Source organism: Hoplias malabaricus, chromosome 17, assembly GCF_029633855.1.
Source record: "Hoplias malabaricus isolate fHopMal1 chromosome 17, fHopMal1.hap1, whole genome shotgun sequence".
Lineage (NCBI taxonomy): Eukaryota > Metazoa > Chordata > Actinopteri > Characiformes > Erythrinidae > Hoplias > Hoplias malabaricus.
Window position 1 is genome coordinate 12,568,692 of NC_089816.1, and position 25,847 is coordinate 12,594,538.

At 40.0% G+C, this 25,847-nt stretch overlaps 2 protein-coding genes and 1 long non-coding RNA gene across 3 annotated transcripts in view; 1 reads left to right on the forward strand and 2 right to left on the reverse strand.

Annotated features, from left to right (window-relative positions):
* The window catches only part of map1ab (microtubule-associated protein 1Ab), a 49,665-nt gene extending 33,128 nt beyond the window's left edge, over window positions 1-16,537 (reverse strand). Inside the window, exons 1-2 of the mRNA XM_066648530.1 lie at window positions 16,369-16,537; window positions 11,128-11,229 (exon numbers count right to left, since the gene is read on the reverse strand). Of these exons, the coding sequence (XP_066504627.1) occupies window positions 11,128-11,229; window positions 16,369-16,537 (271 nt within the window). The remainder of the gene's footprint in view (window positions 1-11,127; window positions 11,230-16,368) is intronic.
* Window positions 936-5,663, forward strand: LOC136673205 (uncharacterized). Its single transcript, XR_010795902.1, has 3 exons — window positions 936-1,427; window positions 5,311-5,437; window positions 5,541-5,663. It is a non-coding gene; the product is annotated as an uncharacterized lncRNA (long non-coding RNA).
* Window positions 16,538-22,195: 5,658 nt separating the features above from the next.
* Window positions 22,196-24,487, reverse strand: cart2 (cocaine- and amphetamine-regulated transcript 2). The gene is made up of 3 exons (XM_066649309.1): window positions 24,257-24,487; window positions 23,717-23,800; window positions 22,196-23,355 (listed from the first exon to the last, which is right to left on the reverse strand). Exons 1-3 carry the CDS (start codon window positions 24,425-24,427, stop codon window positions 23,248-23,250), a joined length of 363 nt encoding a protein of 120 aa, XP_066505406.1. The 5' UTR covers window positions 24,428-24,487; the 3' UTR covers window positions 22,196-23,247.
* Between the last annotated feature and the right edge of the window lie 1,360 nt (window positions 24,488-25,847).

A 25,847-nucleotide genomic window follows, 5' to 3' on the forward strand; every position in this document is an offset into this window, starting at 1 on the left:
AAAAAAACACTGGACTGACCCAGAATATGAAGTTTGACTTTGTTTACAGACATCCCATGTCCAATAACAGTGAAATATCTCACTCAGTTAAATGACCATCCTTGACACAGAGCCCAGAACACAGGATTAAATGGCATATATCAATGGTGTGCTGTATTACAGCAGTCAATAAGCAACACTGCTGCAGAATTAAAGCAGTCAGTCTGAGTGAAGAAGGTGAGGGGCTCAAAAGGTAGAAGCAGGCCAGAGCTGAGAGGACTAGTGAAAAAGGATAGTCCAAGGCAGGTCTGTCTACTGTGGGGATGGTTGTGTCAGTCTGGTCACTAGCACACAGAGCTGACTAACTGCAGATGCAGTAATTGGCCGGATGTTGTGCCAGCATTTATAAGCAAAGAGAATTAAATTTCCACATACCGCCTAATGTAGCTGGTGTTTTTACTTGTGCACTGTGGGCTAATAAAGCTTGCAATAATGAAAACATGAAAACACCAGTCATGCCCAAGTCAGCACCTTCTGTTTACAAACATTGTGCATGTAAATAAAAACAAAATGCACTATTGTGCAAATCTTTAAACCCTGTATTTACTTAAACAAAGCACAAATACAGCATTCTAAATGTTGAAACTGAGTTTATTGTTTTTTTGAAAAATATTTTTATTTTGATGCCAGCATCATGGCATGTTTACCACTTTATGCATCACCTTTCCTTTTAACAGTATTCTGTAAAAATTCAGGAACTGAGGAGACCAATCACTGTAGATTTGTAAAATAAAAGGTTTTCCTATGCTTGCTTGACATAGAATTGTATGTCAAGTGTTTCCAATAGGTAACAAACTTCTTAAGCACCTGGACTCACCAACCCCAGTATATATTGTTCAGCATTAACGGCACAGATGTACAAGTCACCCATGCCATATGCGGATGTTGGTCTTTGAACTGTGCATTTATCTTTTGTTTCTTCTTTGCATTTGTGAGTTTCAACTTGTGTTTGTGAACTGTCACAGACAATAGATTTGGGAAGTTATTCCGAGCCCATGCAGTGATTTTCACTAAAGAAATGTGTCTGTTTTAATTCAGTGCCACACGAGTCCAACCATACGTCAAGCATGTTCATTCTCAATAGTACTGCATATTGATACTGTATAAGTGAAAAGCTTGGGTATATAGAAAACACAGAGCATTATGGAAGATAATGCTCAGAAGAGGCTGGCTCAATATGGCTCACAGGACCTTCCCACACAGGCATTAAGTTTTATGCCTATGAGCAATCAATCTTCTAAAGTGCAGACTCTGGACCATAACGCTGGTAAAATGCCTCATTTTCTCTGCCTAACAGGATCTTCAGGGAAAAAGGAGCTGCTGGAGGCTGATACAGCAGAGGGGACTATATGGTATAAAGCAGCCATGGCTGGACAGATATCAAACAGGTATTTGGAGACTAGAGAAATAAACCTATAGTTTGATTATAACTAACAGAGCTATCAATTCCAAACAGACAGAAGGATTTGTACACACATCTGGTCTATTTATATGCTAAGATGTGGTTCTACAGACTCTAAAGCAATCGATAGGATAGAATCTCATATCCCATACATCACATCCCATCATGTCCCATAAATCATATATATACACATCATATATCCTGCACCCAAAGCTGACAGACTTTGGCAGGTTTGTATACAGATGTCTGTGCTCTGTGAATACAAACCCAAATTTAAAAAACAGTTGAGACATATGGGTATATAAAAGTCAAATAAAAACAATAAGAATAAGCAGTGTTTCATAAATCCATTTGCACCTGTATTTAAAGGCAGAGTAAGTGATTTGTCTGTTGTTTTTGTTATATTTCTTGAAATACCCTTTTACATCCCATTAGCCATCAGTCAGTCAATGCTCTGACAAACTAAAAAAAATAATAATTTTCTATATAGGGCTACAGGACTGTAAAAACCCTATCTAATCATTTCACTCAGACCGATCCAAATCATTGGATGATCTGACTTCCTACCTACAACACCCAGACCACACGCAAACACACTGCATGTGTATTCATCTGTGCATGCGCAGAGCCTCCACACACATGCACACACAGACAAACACACAAGCATGATTGAAAGCTGGAAGAATGGCAGAGAAAAGTACAACCACTTGCACATTCACTCACACCTATGGACCCTTTTGAGTCACCAATCTACTTAGTAACATGTGTTTTTGGACCATGGGAGGAAACCGGAGCACCCAGAAGAAACCCACGCGGACACGGGGAGAACACACCAACTCCTCACAGACAGTCACCTGGTGCAGGACTAGAACCCACAACATCCAGGTCCCTGAATCTATTACAAAATTCCCGTTCATCAGTTTGTCCCTTACTGTAACAAAATATTAGCCAAGTAGTTAGAGAGATATCTACATACTATGTTTTAACATCAACAATTATTAATGTAATTCACTGAAAATTAAAAATAAACATTCACAACAAACTCTATGAGCAGCACAGTGGCGCAGCAGGTAGGGACCTGGAGGTTGTGGGTTCGATACCCGCTCCGGGTGACTGTCTGTGAGGAGTGTGGTGTGTTCTCCCCATGTATGCGTGGGTTTCCTCTGGGTGACTGTCTGTGAGGAGTGCGGTGTGTTCTCCCCGTGTCTGCAGGGGTTTCCTCCGGGAAACTGTCTGTGAGGAGTGCGGTGTGTTCTCCCCGTGTCTGCGTGGGTTTCCTCTGGGTGACTGTCTGTGAGGAGTGCGGTGTGTTCTCCCCATGTCTGCGTGGGTTTCCTCCGGATGACTGTCTGTGAGGAGTGCTGTGTGTTCTCCCCATGTCTGCGTGGGTTTCCTCTGGGTGACTGTCTGTGAGGAGTGCGGTGTGTTCTCCCCGTGTCTGCGTGGGTTTCCTCCGGGTGACTGTCTGTGAGGAGTGCGGTGTGTTCTCCCCGTGTCTGCGTGGGTTTCCTCCGGGTGACAGTCTGTTAGGAGTGTGGTGTGTTCTCCCTGTGTCTGCGTGAGTTTCCTCCGGGTGACTATCTGTGAGGAGTGTGGTGTGTTCTCCCTGTGTCTGCGTGGGTCTCCTCCAGGTGACTGTCTGTGAGGAGTTGGTGTGTTCTCCCTGTGTCCGCGTGGGTTTCCTCCGGGTGACTGTCTGTGAGGAGTTGGTTTGTTCTCCCTGTGTCTGCATGGGTTTCCTCTGGATGACTGTCTGTGAGGAGTTAGTGTGTTCTCCCTGTGTCTGTGTGGGTTTCCTCTGGGTGACTGTCTGTGAGGAGTGCGGTGTGTTCTCCCCATGTCTGCGTGGGTTTCCTCCGGATGACTGTCTGTGAGGAGTGCTGTGTGTTCTCCCCATGTCTGCGTGGGTTTCCTCTGGGTGACTGTCTGTGAGGAGTGCGGTGTGTTCTCCCCGTGTCTGCGTGGGTTTCCTCCGGGTGACTGTCTGTGAGGAGTGCGGTGTGTTCTCCCCGTGTCTGCGTGGGTTTCCTCCGGGTGACAGTCTGTTAGGAGTGTGGTGTGTTCTCCCTGTGTCTGCGTGAGTTTCCTCCGGGTGACTATCTGTGAGGAGTGTGGTGTGTTCTCCCTGTGTCTGCGTGGGTCTCCTCCAGGTGACTGTCTGTGAGGAGTTGGTGTGTTCTCCCTGTGTCCGCGTGGGTTTCCTCCGGGTGACTGTCTGTGAGGAGTTGGTGTGTTCTCCCTGTGTCTGCATGGGTTTCCTCTGGATGACTGTCTGTGAGGAGTTAGTGTGTTCTCCCTGTGTCTGTGTGGGTTTCCTCCGGTTGACTGTCTGTGAGGAGTGTGGTGTGTTCTCCCTGTGTCTGCGTGAGTTTCCTCCGGGTGACTGTCTGTGAGGAGTTGGTGTGTTCTCCCTGTGTCCGCGTGGGTTTCCTCCGGGTGACTGTCTGTGAGGAGTTGGTGTGTTCTCCCTGTGTCTGCATGGGTTTCCTCTGGATGACTGTCTGTGAGGAGTTAGTGTGTTCTCCCTGTGTCTGTGTGGGTTTCCTCCGGGTGACTGTCTGTGAGGAGTGCTGTGTGTTCTCCCCGTGTCTGCGTGGGTTTCCTCTGGGTGACTGTCTGTGAGGAGTGCGGTGTGTTCTCCCCGTGTCTGCGTGGGTTTCCTCCAGGTGACTGTCTGTGAGGAGTGCGGTGTGTTCTCCCCGTGTCTGCGTGGGTTTCCTCCGGGTGACAGTCTGTGAGGAGTGCGGTGTGTTCTCCCCGTGTCTGCGTGGGTTTCCTATGGGTGACTGTCTGTGAGGAGTGCGGTGTGTTCTCCCCGTGTCTGCGTGGGTTTCCTCCGGGTGACTGTCTGTGAGGAGTGCGGTGTGTTCTCCACGTGTCTGCGTGGGTTTCCTATGGGTGACTGTCTGTTAGGAGTGTGGTGTTTTCTCCCTGTGTCTGCGTGAGTTTCCTCCGGGTGACTGTCTGTGAGGAGTGTGGTGTGTTCTCCCTGTGTCTGCGTGGGTCTCCTCCAGGTGACTGTCTGTGAGGAGTTGGTGTGTTCTCCCTGTGTCTGCATGGGTTTCCTCTGGATGACTGTCTGTGAGGAGTTAGTGTGTTCTCCCTGTGTCTGTGTGGGTTTCCTCCGGTTGACTGTCTGTGAGGAGTGTGTTGTGTTCTCCCTGTGTCTGCGTGGGTCTGCGTGATTCCAGGTAGGCTCTGGACCCACCGTGACCCTGAACTGGATAAGGGTTACAGATAATGAATGAATGAATGAACAAACTCTATGCCCATTACAATAATATTGTGTTTTCATGTGAATGAGACATGAGGTATGTGGGTAGTGTTTAAAAATAATGCATTTTCTCCAACTTTCTCTCAATGCAAATAAGCCATGTGTGTTTTGTAGTGATTTGTAGTGTGTGGTTTAAAAAGGAGGACCAAAAGTAAGGGGTGGGACTTTATCGGTTGGAATTTTTCAAAAACAACAGGTTTCTACAAAATCACCTACTCCAACTTTAGTGAAAACAGCCCAAATACAAGACCAATAACGTTTTATCTTTCAACATATTAAATTCTTTAAAATGACTACTATCACTACTACTACTACTACTATAAGTTTCGGAGAAACCCTTTTCTACAAACAGCAAGGACAAAAACACCAAATGTGTGCTTGTGACTATAAGTCACTGGCTTGGGAATACTTTGACAAATCTTTGTAAAATGAACACTTTTGTCACTGCATCCACAAATGTGAGTTAAGATGGTACTGCCAACAAAAGCCATATCTAAGCAATGTCCCTAAAGACCTCATACTTTTCTGGACTATTTCTGGATAATTTGACAAGGACAGGGACAAATACACTGTTTTTTATTAATTAACCTTTCAGTTATTCATGGATATAGCAGTCATACTCCATGGGTCATGGAAGAAATAAAATCATCCAGAATGTTATCAGCGTAAACTTCAAAAGCCAGTCTCTGTCATGACGAGAAGGTGTAGGATCCATGGATTTGGTACGTTGTACATCTGTGAAAGTATCTTTGCTGAAAGATATATGTTATTTCTACATGTCTTACACTGAATGGCATCTTCTCTACCTCCTGTAAACAATTCAAGTTCCTGTTGATCCAGTGAACATGGCTCTGTCCTTCAGGGATCCTGCTACAAAAACACAGCAAAGAAAGACAGCAGGAAAGAGGCTGAGGAGCAACTCAGCAGATTTGAGCTCATCGATCAGTGCAGTCTGTCTCTCTCTCTCTCTCTCTCTCTCTCTCTCTCTCTCTCTCTCTCTCTCTCTCTCTCTCTTTCTCTCTCAGACACTGCTGCTTATTCCATACACACACAGCAGGGGAATTTGTCACTGATCTGGGTCACTCCCACTCTGTCAGGGAGGGGCTGTATTTATAGCTACTTAAAGCTGCATTAACATTTGAGAGTGTGTAGGTCCACACAGCCTCCGATCTTCCACTGGCTCTGATCACCTCTTGTTTATAGGTGTCACCACTTGTTTCTCAGTGTTAAAGGGGCCATATGTGGGCAAAGTGAATATTACTCATGAATTTAAACATTAGAACTTGATGTAGAATGTAAAAACTGTTACATTTTCATAACATAACATGCATGTCCTCCATCCACAGTCAATAAATAAATATATTATTTGTGTTCATGTACAACAAGTATAGGCAGCCAGACAATTCATAGAGGACAAAATGCAGATACATCATGTACAGCAGACTTGTACTTCTCTAGATCTACTGCCCTACTCAGTTTAGTTCCAACCCTAATCTAACACACCTGGCTCTAGCTCTTAAAATCAGAAGCTCCTTAAAGCCTTGATCGGTCTCATGGGCGTTAGATTAAGGATGGACCTGGACAGTGCGGACAGAAGCAGCAGGGCTGGACAGTACTCAGATCAGGCTTTATACGAACTGGGCGGCCTGTGATGTCCACAAGAGGGCGTTCACTCCTGAATTTCAGCTAAATGCCTTTATATCCAAAAAGCTGTTTAAGCATTCTTTAGCTTGTTCATTGCAATGCCATCACCAAAAGTGCTATGAAATCAACAAGAATACTTAAGCCAAGAGGGGATCTTATGTCAGACAACAGCACTCAAATCATCCAAAGTACCCACAGCGTCTCTCTCTCTCTCTCTCTCTCTCTCTCTCTCTGCACACATTTTATATCATTTGCTTTTTATGCAAAGACAATATACAATAAGATATAAAAATGATCAGATGACAATATATGGAATATCTTTCTCTGTCAAAATATTATTATTATATTTTTGTTGTAATTGTCTATGTTTCACTGGGTTTATCAGTTATTTTTTCATTGTTACTTTATCTTTCTTGTTATGACCCTTCATAATGTATCTCTTTACTTTTTTATTGTAAACCTTTTGTGGTTTTAAAATTGCTACATACATAGGGTTAAACTTGAACACTTTTGTGTTGTCTGCCATTTGAACAGGTTGCCATTTTAAATGAGAATATACTTATAACGTGTTGACTTGTCAAAATAAGAGTTTCATAAAAATGTTATATGCAAATTTTGGAGGAATAGGAGTTTCTATATACTATGTTTCCTTTGAACTGAGGTAAAGATTAACTCAATAAAAATCTACCATTTTAAAGCAATAACCAATATTCAGTAACAGTTATATTTAATTTGATAATGGTTAGAATATAACTACTTTCCCATGTCTCTTTTGTCATGATATTCCCTTTGGGGATATATAACACTGATCTCTGCTGAGTTGTGAATATATGAATATGATAAGGGAAGACGGTGTGGCCAGACTTGCAGCATCAGCTCAGCAGTCTTTAATCTGCAGTGCTGTAGGGCGTGGTGAAGCAGACTGAGGCTATAGCTGGCCCAGAGAGTCACCAACCCAATGGCCAGTCATCACAATCTGATTTAAGCACACAGCACGTGCTTCAACTGCAGGAATCAACTCCTCTCACTCTCTCCAACATCCCACTAACAACACTGGATAATAAGCACACAGCCTCAAAGATACAAAACACTTCACAAATGAAAATTCTGCTAGTGCCCCTTCAGGGCCAATACAGGTCAGCAGCAAGAAAATTCTCAATTAAAAAGAATAGCGCATTCAGTCCTCGATGAACCCCTGTTTTTGCATTTGGTTTCTCAAGGACAGATCTAGGATCAGCAAATGTAATGTAACTGAATTCATATAGCACAATCCTGGATGTGGACTATGAACTATGTGAGTGTATGATGACAGCAACTGCACTGAAATATGCACCATAGACACCCGGGAAGGTCAACAATATTTAGAGGGTAAACTGTACCCCATGATAAATACTCCAACAATATCTTAACCTCAATCTTTTACTTATCTTTAGAAGCATATGTTGCATATGGCTGGTCACCATGGGCAATCGTTTCAAAGCATTTCTTTTGTACTTAGCCAAAAACATAAAACCTGTAGCCATTGGGAAGCTGCTAAACTCCTGTTGCAACTTCTGTACTTTCTTAGCACATTCATCAATCCTTCAGTCAAATTTATTTCAAAAGAGAAGCAGCAGCTGGCCGATTTGATTATGAGTTTCAGTGTCAGCAGATTACTGTCCTTTTCAAAACACAGGGAAGGTAATCTAGGGTGTCAGCATAACACAGAAAGAGATCAGGTTAAAGTCAAGTCAAATTTATTTGTATAGCACTTTTTACAACCTGATGGTGTCACAAAGCAGCTTTACAGACATTGAGATTTAAAACAAAAATTGGAATTAATATACCCAGGTGAGCAAGGTAAAGGTGACAGTGGCAGGAAAAAATCCCTCGAAGCTGGAGGAAGAAACCTTGGGAGGAACCAAGACTCCTCTGGACAAATACAAATTATAAATAGAGTTGTCATTTAAAACTGCAGTAACTGAGTCTGTACAGGTAGTGGAGGTCTTTAAAGTTTAAAGCTTTCATAAGCAAACAAACACTCAAGTGCTGTAATGTCACAACCATGACTAACAGGCTTTCTGGCACATTGAGCTGAAGCATTCAAGCCTCAAGTCACAAAAGATAGCTGTACTGGTCTTAATTTCTTCAACAACAGGCCTGGACAATAATTTATATAATCACAGTTTAAATCACAGGCATAGTTTCAATCAGAAAAAAAACACAACTTTACATTTAAGCTCTACTCAGAAACACAACTCACAGTTCTGCACAAAACCAGATGTCTGAAAAGCAACTAGTGTAGGTGTTAATCTTGTCTGGCCCACATTTTTTAAATCCAGCCCAAACAGCTAGAGCAAAACAAACTCTACTGTATTCAAATGAACAACAAAGGCTTTTCTGAGCATTGTACTAATCCCAGCAGTGTGATAATCTGTTGTATTTTTAGCCTTATTTCACCAGGTGCTCTTACTGATGTCTGCAGTTAGCTTTGTCAATAAAAACCAGGTCAGGAAATCCACTCCCAAAGGAACATGATTATCCTACTCTTGAAACAACACCACCAAACCCATCTGAGCACTGTTCAATAAAAATCCCATACATTAAACCCAAAATCTGATTAACTGAGTTCAATATGTGTATGGATTGATACTAAAATTTTAGAAGTGTCCAATATGTTATTTATTGTCTCAAACCAATAACTAAATATTTATTGTCAGCTGTGAACATCCTGGACAGTCACAAATGTTTTTTGGGGTGTTTTAATGAATGAAGACAGAAATAATCCAACAAACATAAACATAGTACTGCGCCAACATCAGAGAAAAGTAGAACTGTGTTCACCAGTACGTTTGGTGTGAGATGGAGTGGCGTTTTGAATCAGAATCAATTATCCAACATCAGCACTTGACCATGCTAAAGTTCTTGTGCTGAAAGCCATCAAACTTCACAGACATGTTTCAACATGAGACTAAAGCCTTCCCAGAAGCAAAGAAAAAGTTTAAACAGCAAAGGGAGGCTATCACACCTTAATATCTATTAATATCTTTACAAATAATTTCAGAAGAAATGTTAGATGAGGTGTCCACAAACTTTTGGTGCTATAGTGTGTGTCATATTATGTTTCCAGAAATCTATAAGGACGATTTAGAGAGAATAGAGATAATGTCAGCAAAATCCTGTATAGGCAGGAAATCTGCACATCCTCACAGGACTGAAACACACCTGAGTCTTTATACCCTGCCTGAGAAAGCCTTATTCAGCACACACGCACACACACGAGCGCGCGCACACAGACTGCAGCAGCTCCAACTGGCTCTGCAGCTCCTCCTCCTGACAGTGCTCTGATGATGATGGCAGGCAGAACAGTGTGAGCTGCTGCAGACACACAAAGATCCCCTTGTGTAGGTGGTAGAGCATCTACAGTTTCCTCATGTTACACAGCGTACATAACAGTACAGCACATGCTGCGTTACGACTGTACTGCGTGACCTTGTGGCTATTAAATCAGGCTGATATTTTAAAGGGACAACACCAACAATTTTATTAACATAATTTCTAGATGCAGTATCTGTAGCGTTGGTCAGATAGCACACATGAGAAATCTGTGTGACTGTCACAGGTCTAATCTGCTAAATGACATCTATTCCAAATATGATATGAGTCAACAGTAGTGCTGGGTGATACGAGCACAAATCAATATCACGATTAATTGTACATTTTACCATGATTACAATTAATGTATAAGTATTAATGAATTAATATTTTGTTTTTGTATTTTTGACCCTCATAATTCATTGTTGAGGCTTGTACTTTAAATATGCTCCAGTATTAAAGCCGGGATATTTTTTCTAATGTTGCTGGGAGCTTGTCCCTCTCCTGTTTTCTGAGCACTGTTTATATTTGGTGTGTGATTGTGCTTTGGACACTAAAATTCAGTTTTTCTCAGTATTTACATTTAACTTTTTGTTCAGTGCCACAGCACGTCCAAACCACAGATGTTGTATTTTTCTTTGGTACGAGCTGTTCAAGTCGCTCGGTCTGCCTCTGCATTTAGGTTGCTTCCATGTGGCAGATAGGGGCAGAATCACATGACTACATCTTGGTAGCATGGTTTTAAAGGGACAGTACATGAACACAGTTGGGACATAACTGAATAAAACCATTTTTTAAATAATTTATATAATCAATATAGACAAAATTATGTCAATTAGAAGTTCTGGATGTCTATTTCGATTAATTTTCAATTAATTGCCCATCCATAGTCAACAGCTATTTAGCTTCAGATGTGACAGAGATCAGGTTCAAATCCAAGTTGTGTCTCAGCCATCTAAGGCCAGGAGTCCTAGAAACTACAAATGGCCTTGTTCTCTGGGTGGGTAAGACAGATCTGTCTCCACCACCACTGCTAGCTAGCATGGGCGTCTGTCAGCTGACTACACAGATCTGGACAATCTGTGTTTGCCTCAAATGCGCTAACTGTTCAGAGGTGTTGCATCAGCAGCAGTTCATAAAAAGCTGTAGGCTGATATCATGTGTCTTAGAGGAAGCAAATGTACCAGAGGAGATTCACTGAAAGGGTGGAACTGGAGATGACTAATGTCTGAGAAAATTCAGCAACAACTACAATAAAAAAAATTGTAAAACAATGTGACAGAGGTAATATTCCTTGAGAGCCACGTGTGAAGATTGTATGTATTTTTCTAAAACCTTATATGGCTGTTTCATTTCTGCACTCAAATCCCAGTTGATTCCCCAGGTTGGTCCTTTGATTCGACCCTTTACTCACCTTTGACCTCTGCAGAGAAATGGGCAGAGTGTCGACTGATGAAGAGCTGCAGCTGTTGGTCCAGATCACATTCTGTGAGGTTGATGTCCCAGGAACGGATTCCTGCACACACACACACACACACACACACACACACACACACAAGCTGTTTTACTATATATTCTTAATTAAAAATGCAACTTTAAAAAAGTAGCTAAAATATATTCAGGAAAAACTTTTGCTTCATATTTTTCCTCAAATAAGGTTATAAATCAGATAATCAGATCTACCTTCATATTAAAGTAGAATCAACATGATGTCAACATAAATAAATCGCTGAGAGCTATGCAGGTATAACCATACTTTCACTACATTTTATGAGTGTCTATAAGAAATGTTACATTTTAAAGCACATACTTCTCAACCATATCAGTGAAATTTACTTTTAAAGATTCGAACACACTGGCCCAAACTGTGCAGGCCTCCCACCAAACACCAGATGTTACAAAGGCCATGATGGCCGGTTCATTATGGCCCTTCTTTAGCCCAAAAACAGACGTTGAAATTTAACATTTACTACATCTAACATATTTCTGATTTTAGACTTGGAGAAACGTCTTTTTGTAGATATCTTTTCACCTTTTATTTACAGCCAAATATAAAAGTTGTTTAGATGGCTGGGATGGCCAGTTGAATTGTCTTTTCAACATATTTTCAACAAGTTTTTGCTGGGTGGACTGGTTTCACAAAGCTCTTCTCCTTTCTCTCTGAGATAACTTGCATCCCAGTTAAAAGTTATGGGCAAATACATGAAGTTAAATTTAGCAGATTTCAACACTGTAGAGATTATATTTTCAGAATGGTATAATGAACCAGTGTGTGCAGTCACAGCCAGTTCAAGTTCTGTCAGCTTTTTTATTCCAGGTTGTGCTGAATATTCATGGAATCTTATTAAACATTATGTAACATTGTCCAAAAACGCAGACGGCTCATACAACACTCTGTGGCAAAGTCGCTGAACGCAGCACTTAAAAGATTATGGGATGAAATCAAATCCTTGAGCCTTTTGCCTTCTTTTCCTCATTACTTCAGAACAATTAAATGCTATTTGTCTCTCAGATGAAGCCCAAAGTGGAACATTTTACACAATCTGCAGTCCCCGTGCTCTGAAATGCTGTGTCACTTAGGCTCTGTATAAAAACCGAACCCCCAAATTCACCACACACACACACAGTGGAAAACACTGGTTTGACTTCAAGCATTAACTGTGGCAACATCAACAAAGGCTAAGTAAAAGTACACTGTTTCAGGAATGCCAAAAATGTTGACATAGCTATCTATAGCCTGGCAAAGGCTGGGCTGACTTACTCTGTGTCAATAATAATATTTACTGACCTTAAATATGAGCAATAGGGGGTCCTGAATTACAAGCTTTACAAGATCATTTTTATATCTGATTTAAAGGAGCAATCAGTAGTTTTCTCCAAACAGGTTTTATTCAAGTTATTAAAACTACTATGCAGCTGATATACTGACACCCACTGGCCTGGATTCATCAGCAACTTATCTGAAACCTCCCCACTCAATGATGGGGACCCACTCTGTGGAGTATAATCTGGTTGATTCGAGACCTGGGATTCACTGTAATGTCATCCTCCAGTAAGCTATGAGCTAATAAATACAACCAAGCTGCCACTAGTGTAACTCTTACTTCAGTAATCAGTTTTATTTTAATGCAGCACAAAATGGCTGACAGAGACAAGCCAGAGAAAAATGACCAAAATGAGGTAAGGCATCACTTTGCTATCTTTATTTTTTAGTGTGCTGTCTTCTCATTCAATTAGTCATTTTTTCATAAGAGCAATCTGCTCTTTTTTCTTGAAAATATAGTTGCCACAGATCTGCAGCTACAAAAAAACATTTGGTTAATATCTGTATTTATCTTCAAATGCCAGCTAGCATTTAAGGGAATGAATATATAATCATTTCAAACATTCCACTCCCAAATATTACTTCAACACTATTGTAATTTCTCCCTCTTACAAGATAGAGTAAACATGAAAATATATTTAGAGGCTAACAACTGCAAAATGCAAGATGTTTACAACTGCCACGGTTCCACATAAACTTAAATAAAATCCAGTCAGTAATGCTGGTGTGTGTGTGTGTGTGTGTGTGTGTGTTTTCACCCTGACATAACCTTGCAAGTTCTTAATTATTTTACTTTTTTTGTATCATTACACCATTTGGAAATGCCAGCTGCTTTACTTCAAGAATGTTTTTTATAAATATAGACAATCATATACTGACAGTTTTTATTACAAAAACCTAAAACAAATGCACTTTGAATAGAAGATATGGCTCAAACAGAGGGCTCAGCTAGGCTAGCAAACTAGCAAAACATGTACTGATTTAACATTGACTTTTGTCAAGGAGATATTAAAGCCCTGTTTACAGATTCCTGGACTTGGTCTCAAAACTGTATTAAGGCTGAACCAACTGCACAAAAGTATATACTTAGCAGGCATTAATTACCAGCTCCTACAAGACAGTATCCTGATTATTGCGAGAGACTTTTTCATCAGGTTCAGGCTTCATGCGGTTCATAAAGAAAGAATTATTATTCTAATCACAGCTTCATATCAAATTGGAACAGGTGTCTGATGATGTGACATTTCAGCTTGATATACACAGCCTACATTATCCAATAAATCAATCATCCACTCCACGGGGCAGTGTAAATGAATCATTCCCTTCATCTAAGGATCCAGTCAAGCTGTCACACAGCTAAAATCCTTTAGCAGTGTGTTTTCTCTGCGGATATTAGTGACTGACCACAGAGTAAAGCCTTTGCGGATGTAATCATTATCTCACTTTAGGGTAAAAAATAGATCTCCCTGGGGCAGTGTTCTTACTTGAGGACATACCATGAGTTCTCAGGGGTGCATTTAAGCTAAATGGGCATCAGGGAAGAAAGGCAGGCCTTTACTCTACCTATCTGTCAGGCCATATAAAAGGATATGACACTCATGGCATGCTTAAAGGACATTTATTTTTAGGTGGGATTGCAAGTTAACTATAAATACATTAAGATCCATTTTCAACATAAAGGTTTATATATATTCAGTATATAGCTTTATAGCTATATACTGAACATAAATTCCTCATCATGTACACATGAAAGAAAAGTAAGTATATAGAGCATTTATTTTATTCATGCATATCTTAATCGAATAAACTCCTGTTTTGGTACTGAGCTGAATGTTGGAAAATTGTCTTTGTTTTTTTGTAATACAGCTTAAAACAAGAGCTACAAGTGCAAGTGTACTCTCTGCAAACAATAGCTAGTCATATGTTAAACATCACTACTTACATATTAGAAAAACTGATTCAGTATTTCTGTGCTGTTTAATGGTATTTAGCCGTGAGAGCAGTAGAGCAGTTCTGGATCACAAACCATACAAAAAAACAAATCTCATATCAGAGATATTGGAGCTCCCTGTGCTATAGAGACAGCAGTTCCAATGCTCCACATCCGAATCTGGAAGGAGCCATACCTGGCATTTGGCATGGTGACTCATTTTATTCTCATTTTATTTCATAAATTCCTGAGATTAAAATAGCTGCTTCCATAATCTCTGTGTACACAAAGCAGTTGAAGTCATTAGTTATAATTTTGTTTACAAACTTTGAGACATTTTGTGTGCTTGTATCATATGGAATCTCTTGGACACATTGAGATGAAGTGATTTCAAAGCACCAGTGTTTTTCCACTGTGGAGCTGGCAATGCTTTAATGTCACTAGCAAAGCCAAGTCAACAAATATTTTGACCTCATGCAGTCTATTTGGACTGGACCTCTATGTTTTGTCTCTGCAGTAAAACTGGCATGAACACGATCGCTGCCCCCCTCAGGTTTGGCATGACCACAACTCACAGTAAGTGCTGCATCAGCAGGAGTCCAACCTGAGACCAGCACTAATTCCTTGCATCATGCTTTCTGCAATGGAGACTAAGCTCCACTACATCAGCTCAGAAATTAACCAAGCAAAACATATTACAAATAAAACCCTAAATATACAAAGGGTTTTGTTTACTTAATATGTGATATATTATAGACCATTGTTAGGAAACAACCTTTTCATTTTTAGAGATTCAGGGAAGCAAGCTTTACAAATAAAATGAATATCAGTGCTATATTGTGATTAATACAGTTTTTGCTAGAGAAATACAAATATGTTTTCCTACATCCAGGGAAACTGATCATTACAGGATGAAACATGCTCTAAATGAATGACACAAGTCCCAAAGAACTGCAGTATTTCACTCACATTTTGCAGCAAAATCCAAGTAGAAAAAAAGGTGCAGGCCTAAGCTCTGCAGTCTGCAGTCCCTACTCTGCACTGAACTTCTTGCTCTCTCCTGTCTGTGAGTGTACTGTGATAACAATTGTGATGGTAAGAGTGATGTATTAATCTTGTTATGGTGACAGTGACTGCAATGGTGACAGTATATGTGATAGTGTTAGTGATATAATTTTTGTTTAAAGTTTTAATGTATATTGTGATTGTGATATCTGTGAAAGGAATGGTGAGAGTAATGGCAGTTGTGATTTAGATAATGACTATGACGTCATAGTAATATGATGGTGATGGTGATAGTGATAGTGATATTGATGGAGAGTGGCGGTGATAGTGATGATGGTGATAGTGATTAGGATTTTGGGTTAGAAAAGGCAACAGTGACAGAGACAGAGGTAGTGACACTGTAGGTGATAGTGGTAATGCTGGTGATGATGAATGTGATACTGATTGCAGTGATAGTGCTGGAAATAATGATTGTGATGGTGATAGTGATGTGACAGAGATGGTGCAAGTGATGATGATGGGGTTTGGTGGTGGTAGTCGTGCTGCTTCTGAGGGGATTATAAAGGAAATGTTGATAGTGAAAGCAATAATGATAGTGAAGGTGATAGTGATGTGATGGTGACTGTGATTATAGTTATGGGAATAGTGATGGTGATAATGATGCTGACAGTTACAGTTATAATCATAGTGATGTTCATGGTGATGATGATGGTGTTAGTGATAGAAATAGTTATGATGGTAGTGATCAGGTTAGTAGTGACTGTGATAGAGAGAGTGAAGTAATGATAGTGATGTTGTTGTTGATGATGACAGTGCTGACAGTGATGGTGATGATAGTGATTATGTTGATGATGATGGTGATAATGATGGTGACAGTGATAGTGATAGGGACTCACCCCGCTCTATGTGCTGTTTCACGCGCTGCAGTTGCGTCTCGGTGCTAATTTCTCCGATCACTAGGAGCATGTAGAAATCCGTGCGCCGCTCTCCTCGCTCCTCGCGGCGAGGACCCGTCTCCATGGCAACGGCGCCCGCAGCCGACGCCGCACCTGACTTCATTTCCATGACAACAGCGACTACTGCAGCGAGAGAGAGAGGAGAGGAGTGAGGGAGGGAGGAGGAGCGAGCCGCACGCTGATTGGCTGAGAGATACGAGCCATTGAGTGATGTCACAGCAGACCTATCAACATAAAAATACTCTGTTTAAAATAATAATAATAATAATAATAATTGCAAAAAGAAGAGGAATAAAGAAGAATGTCATAAAAAAATAGCAACAACATTACTTCTGTTTGATGGCAAGGACTCTCATCTTTAAAATCATGTTTAAAATCATTTACATAATGATATATGAATTGGAAACGCTGAGATTATCACTGTTATGAAAAGGTCAACTTGTGTGCTACTACTTGACTGAACTTCAGTTATTCAGATTGAAACATAGGCAGAGAGAGATTAGAGGAACTGACTAAAAAGAGGAGAGAGAGAGAGAGAGAGACAGAGAGAGAGAGAGAGACAGAGAGAGAGAGAGAGACAGAGAGAGAGAGAGGCATGAGATGAGATGTTTCAGCAGATGATCCTATGCTCTAAGTTGAGATGAGATGTGGAGCTTTACTGTGGTCTGATCATCTGACTGGACACAACCAGCTAAGATTTGGGATGATGCTAAAATTTAACATGAGTATTTGCCTGGTTTCCCCTGATATGTGCAGAGTGTGTGTGTGTGTGTGTGTGTGCGTGTGCGTGTGCGTGTGTGTTTGTTTGTGTGCTCTCATCAAAGCAGTTGTGATCTGTTGGTTTAAGGCCCTAGCTGCTGAGTTGTGACTTCCAGCTGTTTGTTGAGTTATATCATGGTAAGTAGGAAAACATCTTTAAAAAAAAGAAAATCAGAATAATTTTCAACAGCACATCCTACTGTCCCTTTTATCCAGAAAGAGCCGACTGATTCACAGCAGGAAAAGGCCTACAGCAAGGCATCAGAGAGATACAGAGGGAGAGAGAGAGGGAAAAAAATAAGAGGAGAGGAGATGAAATGGAAAACTTTAGCCCTATCACATGCCCACATCTGCCTCTTAATATAACCTGTATTCTCCTCCCAGCAATGTCCATTAGTCACACCCCCCCCCCCCCCCCCCCCCCCCAATGTACTTTATACACATTTCACTTATTTAATTTCAAGCCATTTGTCAACATAAGACAATAAGGAACGGGAAACTGGAAGAAGAATAGAACTGAAAACTGATGTTCAAAGAGGCTTTAAAGTGTAGAGAAAAGGGTGCGCATAAAGTTTTAAGAAAAGGACTGATCTAATTTGAGGATGAATGGGAATACATAGAAGCATATTCTACTCCCTGGAGCAAAAGTTAGACAGCTTATTAAGACCTAAGTTTTTCATAATTTGGAACTATGATCTCATATCTTGACTTATTATCTGGAGGTTATACCTTACTGCTTTAAGATCATGAATTTGCTTCTCATAATGTTGACTCACAGGTCTCAAAATTATAATTTACTATCCCATAATAATGATTCAGAAGATGGTTAGGTTTCTGATAATCATGGGATGGGATAGGAGCTTGTCTCAATCGGATGCTAAGTAATAATAGTGATCTAATGCATAGTTATTTTTCAGATATATACATAATTATGAGATACCTACACATAACGGCATGCCAAATTACTACAACGAGGATGGGTTACGTGCAGATATCGATGTTTTAAGTTTGTATATAAGGAATCTGCAGTAATAATAGAGGAGAGTGTGAGCTGAATGCTGCAGTAACCTTGCTCCACTACAGTCAATTCAGATGTGGAGTGAGTCAGCAACCCAGCAACCCAGGTTAGGTCTGGACACCTACTGCCACCTACTGGACACAAATGGGAACGACTTATTTAGAATGGACACCATCTTATTATATTCCTGACCACTTCACATTAAATTTGATCTGTAATGTTACTGTGATTAGTGCTGATGCTAAAAGTAGCAGAGACATAGAGTCTCAGGAGGTTACAGATTTTCTCTCTATCTTATTATCGATGCTGGTATTTATAGATGCAGTGCTATTGACCACCAGCCAGAAAGAGACCAAGCTTCTCCACAGCAAAGTCATCTAAAGGTTGTTTTCATGAAATATCTGAAGGATAAAAAAAGTAAATAAATAAAAAAGTGGTTTTACAAAAAGATTCAGAAGGTGGAGCTGACAGAAATATTGGCAAATCAACCAACTATTCTACCATAGAAGAAGACTGCCCACCTGACCATATTTAGGAAGTTGTTGTCCATGACTTTTCACAGTCATTCCCAGTCTGTCCCTGTCCCTTAGGACTGCATAAACTGTGTTTGTTGTCATGACTATCAGACAGACAGATGTAAATGGGTTCTATTCTTAAGTTGCTGATTTTCAGGGACTGCGACCCTGAAATGAACAAGCGGAAAAGATGATGATGATAATAAGATAAGATAAGATAAGATAAGATAAGATAGCCTTTATTGTCATTGCACATATACAACGAAATTGAGCAGCAATCCTTAAAGTGCTTAAACAAACAAAAACAGTAGAAACATGCAGTTTTTTTTTTTACAATATAAATAACAAATTATTGCACTATCCCTGAATAGTAGAAGAGATTAATGTGCGTGTGTTTGCTGTGTATTGCACAGGCCCTGAGTGGCTTAAGATAATGACTTTCAGGGTTCATCCTTACAGCTTCACATCTTTTTGAGAGATTTGCTTTCAGTTAAAACAAACCAATAAACAAATAGGCAAACAAACACATACATATATACACACACACATTCATTCATTCAGAGATATACTTCCTCACATTTATTTAACCTTTAATTTAAGCAGCCAAGTCATTAAGAACATATTCTTATTTACAATAACAGCCTGGCAAGTAACAGAAGCTGCTTGAGGAAAGGGGAGTACATCAATAACAACAATAAGAACAAATGCAAAAAAACAACAACGTTTTTTAAATAACTCAACTATCAGCAAAGCAGGTACATGTGTCAGTAAATATATTTCTAATGCAGTTCTTAAATTGTGAGACAGAAATAAAAGCCTCTAATTTTAATATCTTCTGAAGCGTATTCCAGTCTTAAACATTGGTTGTGTTTTACGGTTCTATGATCCAAGTAATCACAAACACATATACAGTGATACTTACTCTGCAGCGACCAGTCTGTTGTTCTGAAAACACCAGTAGCTCATTCTTCCAGACCCATGGTGTATAGTTGTCTTACCATGGAGGGATGGATCATTTCAGATCTGAAGCTAAAGCAGAGTTTGATTTCATCTTGTTCTTAAAGATTAAACTTCAGGCTGTTTATCGGAAAGGGACAGTTTTGGTGGTGTACAAGGTCTAGCGTGGTTTTTAAGTGTCCTTTTAATATATTTACAACCTAATGGGTGTTTTTTTTTTTTTTGTCAGATAATGCACCAATGATGTTTGGAGACACATACTCAGACTGCTGCCTGATATATACACAAATGTGTTCTGCTTCTAGAGCTTAATACGTATGTGGTGAATGACAATATTGTCATATCCAGCTTTGTGTAGCACCGAGAATACAGAATGTACCTTGAAAGTGACTTATATAAACCAGTTATATGATCAAATGTAATCAAAGTGTGCAAGCGAAGATATGGACATTTTATGGACATTTACTCCTTCACTGGGATCCCAGCACGATCGACTGTGTTAGTTAACACTAGTTGGACTTTACATTTTCTCATGACTTAGCAAACCAGTCTCAAGGAAAACTTGACTTGACTTAAGTGCATTTTCAGAGTAAGAACATTTCGAGTTAGGCTTTCTCTTGATTCCACTTAGACTCTCTAGGGGGCAACAGTACATCTTTCTCCCTTTTCAATTCATTTCAAACCAGTTTCCTATTTTATGGGTTTCTGGGAATTTTCTTTGCAAAGGGGTTTTATTTTACATTTACATTTACATATTTACAGCACTTGGCAAGTCGTGTAACAGAGGTGAGCCCAAGGACTGTTACTGGTATAGCATTACTTACCTCTTCAGTGTACCAGGGAGCAATATTCCCAGTCTGCACCAACCACCATTTTTGTGAACAATTTTTATGTAACATCAGAAAAAAAAAGCATCTTTCATGTGAGTTGAGACCAAGGCTCAGTTTCCAAACCAATGTTTCTCACACACTGATGATCTTTGCTCACCACAACTGTGGGCAGTGAGATGATGACCAAAGCGTACAGAAATGCCATCCGAAACACTCTTATGAGTAATTTAACAGTGTTCTGTGCACAGCAATGCATTTGGAATAGCTCAGACCTCATTATGTGACAAGCTAAAGGCCAACAACAAGAGTGAAAATGCATTAGATCACTGGAGAATGAATGACCATGAAGCAGCAAGGATAAGAAACAAGCTTCACAATCTTAACAAGCTCGACAAAGCTGAGGCAGCTCTTCAAAATGATACTCTTTACAAATATATATCAGCCCCACTTAATGTTTCTCCCTTCTTTGCATTTATTTCTGTTCATGAAAATAGAGACACACACTTTTAACTCAACTATACACCACTTGGCCAAAACATTAAAATAACCTTCATGTTTCTATACACACTGTCCATTTTGGCATACAGTAGCACTTAGTAGTTCTACAGTTACATTCTGTTGTGCTGAATACATTGTTTGCTTGTTCTTCAATGGTCAGGACCCCTTCAAGAACGTCACAGAGCAGGTATTATTTGGCTGGAGAGTCAATCTCAGAGCTGCAGTGACACAGACTGTGTAACCTGTTCACAGTGTAATCAGACACAGCAGTAATGCCAGAGTGCCCACTGTGTTGGTTGAACTTATAGATGTAAAGTCAGATGGCAGCTCATCTGTTGCTGCACAGTGTGTTAGTCATCCTCTAGTCCTTATATGTTATTTTTTTTTGTTCTGAATGATAGATGTGTGTCCAAAATCTTACTGACTAATTAGTAAAAATGTTGGCTACTTTAAGGTGCACCCAGATGTTCAGTTTTGCACACAGAAAAGCGTGAAATGAAATGGGATGTTCTGGACAAACCACAAATGAGCCTAGGTCATCACACTCAGTGCCAGCCTTAGGTTATAGAAACATAAAAGCCCTTAGCGTTGCACTGGTGGAACTGTATTCATATTCATGGAACAGCATTCAGTACCTTTAGGATGAGTCTGAGAGGTATTTGTGATTCATGTTTTGTAATCTTAACATAATTATATAATCTCTATTGAAGCCGTTACTGCAGAAAAGGGCAACAAACTTTCATTTATACCAATAATCTTGACTAAAACTAAAAAACTTAGCAAAGCTGGTGAGAATTGTGTGTTGTAACCCCATGGCACAGACTGTGTTCAATTGTGTCAGGGCAATGTGATGGCCTCTTTTGGTTAAATGTATCTATGAAAAGATAAAAACAAAATCTTTCAGAAAATAAAGCTTTTGCTTATAGCTGCGGAGAATCTTTATGTCTTTGACTATTGTATAGATTTTTGTTTCATATTTTTAAATACAGAGGCCTGTTTCTGTCTTTTTTTCAACAAGACATCATTCCAACTTATCACCCACGAAAACCAGTGACGCCAATGAAATGAAGACGTCATTATAGTTTCTAAATGCAGCAGGTTTGTGTTTTGATATTTTAATTAGACAAATGCAACAAAAGACTTTCAGTGTAGAAACAAAGTGAATCTAGCACTCTTATGTCTTATATGAAGTAAAAGCATGATGCATGCACCAGAGTCTCTGTCCAGATGAAATTCAGTGGACAAACAAACAAAGAACACAGGTAGAACACTTCACATTTCTACATTTGTCTGTTTTGTTTTTTTTTTGTTTTTGTTTTTTTGCCACTACACAACAACAATCTATCAAGAAAATAGGCCGTGATAAAAGATATCGAACACTTCTTTTCTGGAACTCTGGGAAATCAATATGTTCTAGGGCATGTTTTTATTCAGTAATAAAAGAGCCCTCTTATTTGGCAAGGATGAATGGGCCCAGTCAACCACTAGATTTAGCACTGTGCTAACAAACCCAACACGTGAAAAATCAAAGTGCTTTTCACCAGCTGGAATTGGCAAATCTAGAGACTGCTGCTGGAACAGCTGGACACTATGTTTGTATGAGTTTACCGCACAGTGCAGGGACGATAAAGTCAATGTGACAGAAGAGTACATACAATAAAAATGCATCTGTGATATCTCTCAGCTCCTCCTTGATTTAAACTCCAGGTAATTCAGTTCAAGACACAGGAATAACCCACATTTACGGAATGAGATCTTATCGACAGACACACTTTTAATCATGTTACACATATATCAGCTCATGTTGTTAGGTGTGCTACTCGAGGTCTGAGTTGGGAATTGATATATAATCAGCCGTGTGGAAAGCAGTGGTGTTACCCCCTTCACCTGTTCAGAATTTCTCCAAAGTAAGACTTGTCAAGAGACACTTCATCATCAGTAATCACACTTTTCAACACCTTTTTATGAAGATGATTGAAATGACTGATGCACAGACTGGTTTACAAAAAGACGTTATGGGTCTCTTTAATTCACAAAACATTGATGCTACATTTCAACGACAGGATCACAGGCGTGCAGCTCGTAAAGACACAAACAGAACTTTACAGAAACCTTCCTTTTTCGTGAATTCTTGCACTTAAAAAAATATCTATACAAATGATTTTGATACTTTTGGATGGTGAGTGTGTGTGTGTGATGTCCCTCTGTCCCTGAAGCCCTGAGGTGAACATACTATGACCCCTCACAAGCACTTGAGCAGGAAGAAGTTGCAGAAGGCTCCTCGGGGACAGTCACACATCTTCCCAATGCGTGAGCCTTTCCTCACCGCACACTGCTCTCCAACGTCACACTGCGCACAAATATAAGGCATTAGCAGATTCAGTACAGGAGGCATTCTTTCATTCTGAGGCATTCTGATCACAGAGTTTTTATCATACCATTATAAAGGGTATATTCAATATATTCTACATTATCAATATACAGTTGAATATATACCACATCATTATTTAATTTTAAAGAAATAATGCAATTTATAAAATATAAGCCAATATATAATAGATTGTTTTTAACTCAGGTTTTGTATTTTATATTTCTATATTTCTTTTATAATGTATTTTTATCATTTAATTCTTTTTCTAAATAATTATTGACATACATATATAAATGTGTTAGATATTTAGACATTATCATAAAATATGGTGTCTATTTACCATGGGAACCTGTCCAAATTTCTTCTCCCAGGGTGGAATTCTTTTAGTCTGCAGCTTCTCAAGGACTTCATGGAGAGCACCAAGCTGGAATAAAAGAAACACTCAGGTTGAAAGTTTCAGGGAAATATAAACAAACAAACAAACAATGATAAATTAAAGTAGTCCAACTGATTGCTCCTCTGTCTACACCTGTCTGTTTGTTGTTGCCAATGATATAAACCCTGAGGCAGGAATTATCAAAGTGGATAGAGTGGCTGAAAGAAAAAATATATATGCACAGAAATTTTGCACAGATGTTTTCTAAACGTCTATGCAACATCTGGCGCTCTAATAGACACGTGCGTAAAGCTGTTGTATCTATAGAGTGTTAAGAGCTATTAGACTGTGTGTGTCTGTGCTTAAAGCTCTTTGGGGACTCTAGTGTATGTAAACTAAGCTAGTCTGTTATAGCTCTGTGTAACGCTGGATCACCGTAGGACTTCTCCTGTTGTGATGACACCAGTATGAACAGTGTGTCGCAGTCACGGCGCGCGGACTCACCAGTTGTTTCTCGCTGGTGAGGTTGGGGTCTTTGGGGTAGAAATCTCGGATGGCCCTGGGCTCCAGTTCGTTGGTGTCCATGTTGTCGGTGGGCTCTGTGTCCTGCGCGCTCGCGCTGAGCAGCAGCAGCAGCAGCAGTAGCAGTGCGCTCCGCACGCTCGAGCTCTCCATGGTGCGCGCGCCGCTCCGCGTGCACTGCTCCACGTTCGGTTTCGGAAGCTTCAAACTCGCACTTCAACTCTGTCTCAGACTCCGACTCAGACCCCTCAGCTCTATGAGCCCCCAGTACACTCCGCGCGCCTTTTTATGAGACCCGCCTCGCACGCCGCCCCGCCCCTGCTCGCGGAGCGCTGCGTAAGCGGAGCCTCGTTGCGCAAATGCGCGTGGAGTTGACATCAAACCGCGTTAATCACAGCCTCTCACCGCGAGCCTTTTCCGCTTTCCCCTTCTTTGACTTTCCTCGAGACGTGTTTGTCAGAGACACGAGGAGCAGAGCGGATTGGGGTCTTTTCAGCAGCTCTGCATGAGGGAGCCTCACTGAAGCTTCCGAATCTCTCTCACACGCGCGCCACACATACCCCCCCCACACACACCCCCCCACACACACCCCCACACACCAAGTCTCCAGCACTGAGACAGCACCTGTCCAGCATGAACGCACTCACACGGTTACATTCAAAATAAGTGTTTAATTAATACTCATTGTACTCATTTTTATGTAACCCAGTGTTAAATACATACAGAGTGTGTTACCTACATTTTTGAAATATCAAGAGTGTTACAATATTCATTAATTCACTGTCACCGTCCTGAACACGAGCATATGCTGTTCCCTTAATTAAGTGTCAAATACACACGTTTACAGTAAATAGTTGTATATATTTTTGCTCAGTACTTGTAACTGAGCTGCCAGTAAGTTTTTTACAGGTTTTTTACGATAATGAATGACTACAGTTGTTGTGCTGCATTAAAACTTTGAATAATGAATAAATGCTATTATTTTATTACATTTTAAGACCTACAAATCTACAATGTTGAATTATTTCCATTGATTTAGTCACACTGTATGGAATTAACATAATTTAGTAAATAAAGGCTACAGTATTTATTTAACATGTTGATAGAATAAAATTAAACCCTATAGGCTTTAATCATTAATTATTTTTTTGTGTGCATTTCCAGTCAAACGGCCATTAAGCATTAGTTTTGCCTTTTTGAAGAGACATTATTGAGGTGTTGCTGTCCATCCTTCCACTTTGAGAAGAAAACTTAACTTGGTGGGTCTGAAAGGATGTGTAGCTGCCAGGAAGCCAATTCTGAGAAAAGGAAATAGACAAAAAAAAATCTAATCAAAAAAAGAAGCTGCTGGAGATTTCAGAACAATGACCCAAAGAGTTCAGACCTCTACATCACTGCATGCATTTGGGATTACTGGGATTTTTAAAAAGAATTAAATAGTAGCCAAAGGGTGTAAACACTAAATACTGAATAAAAATGTTGTATTTAATAGTTGAGGCTTCCATGTAATTCTGTTGCTATTATTAAGTTTAAAGTATAACCTACAGTGCTGACTTATTAAGAGTGATATTAA

Coding starts and splice junctions, on each gene's coding strand:
- cart2 (XM_066649309.1), bottom strand. CDS start 24,427: ATGGAGAGCTCGAGCGTGCGGAGCGCACTGCTACTGCTGCTGCTGCTG. Junction 23,801..24,256: donor TCACCAGCGAGAAACAACTG/GTGAGTCCGCGC, acceptor CTTTTATTCCAG/CTTGGTGCTCTCCATGAAGT. Junction 23,356..23,716: donor AATTTGGACAGGTTCCCATG/GTAAATAGACAC, acceptor ATTTGTGCGCAG/TGTGACGTTGGAGAGCAGTG.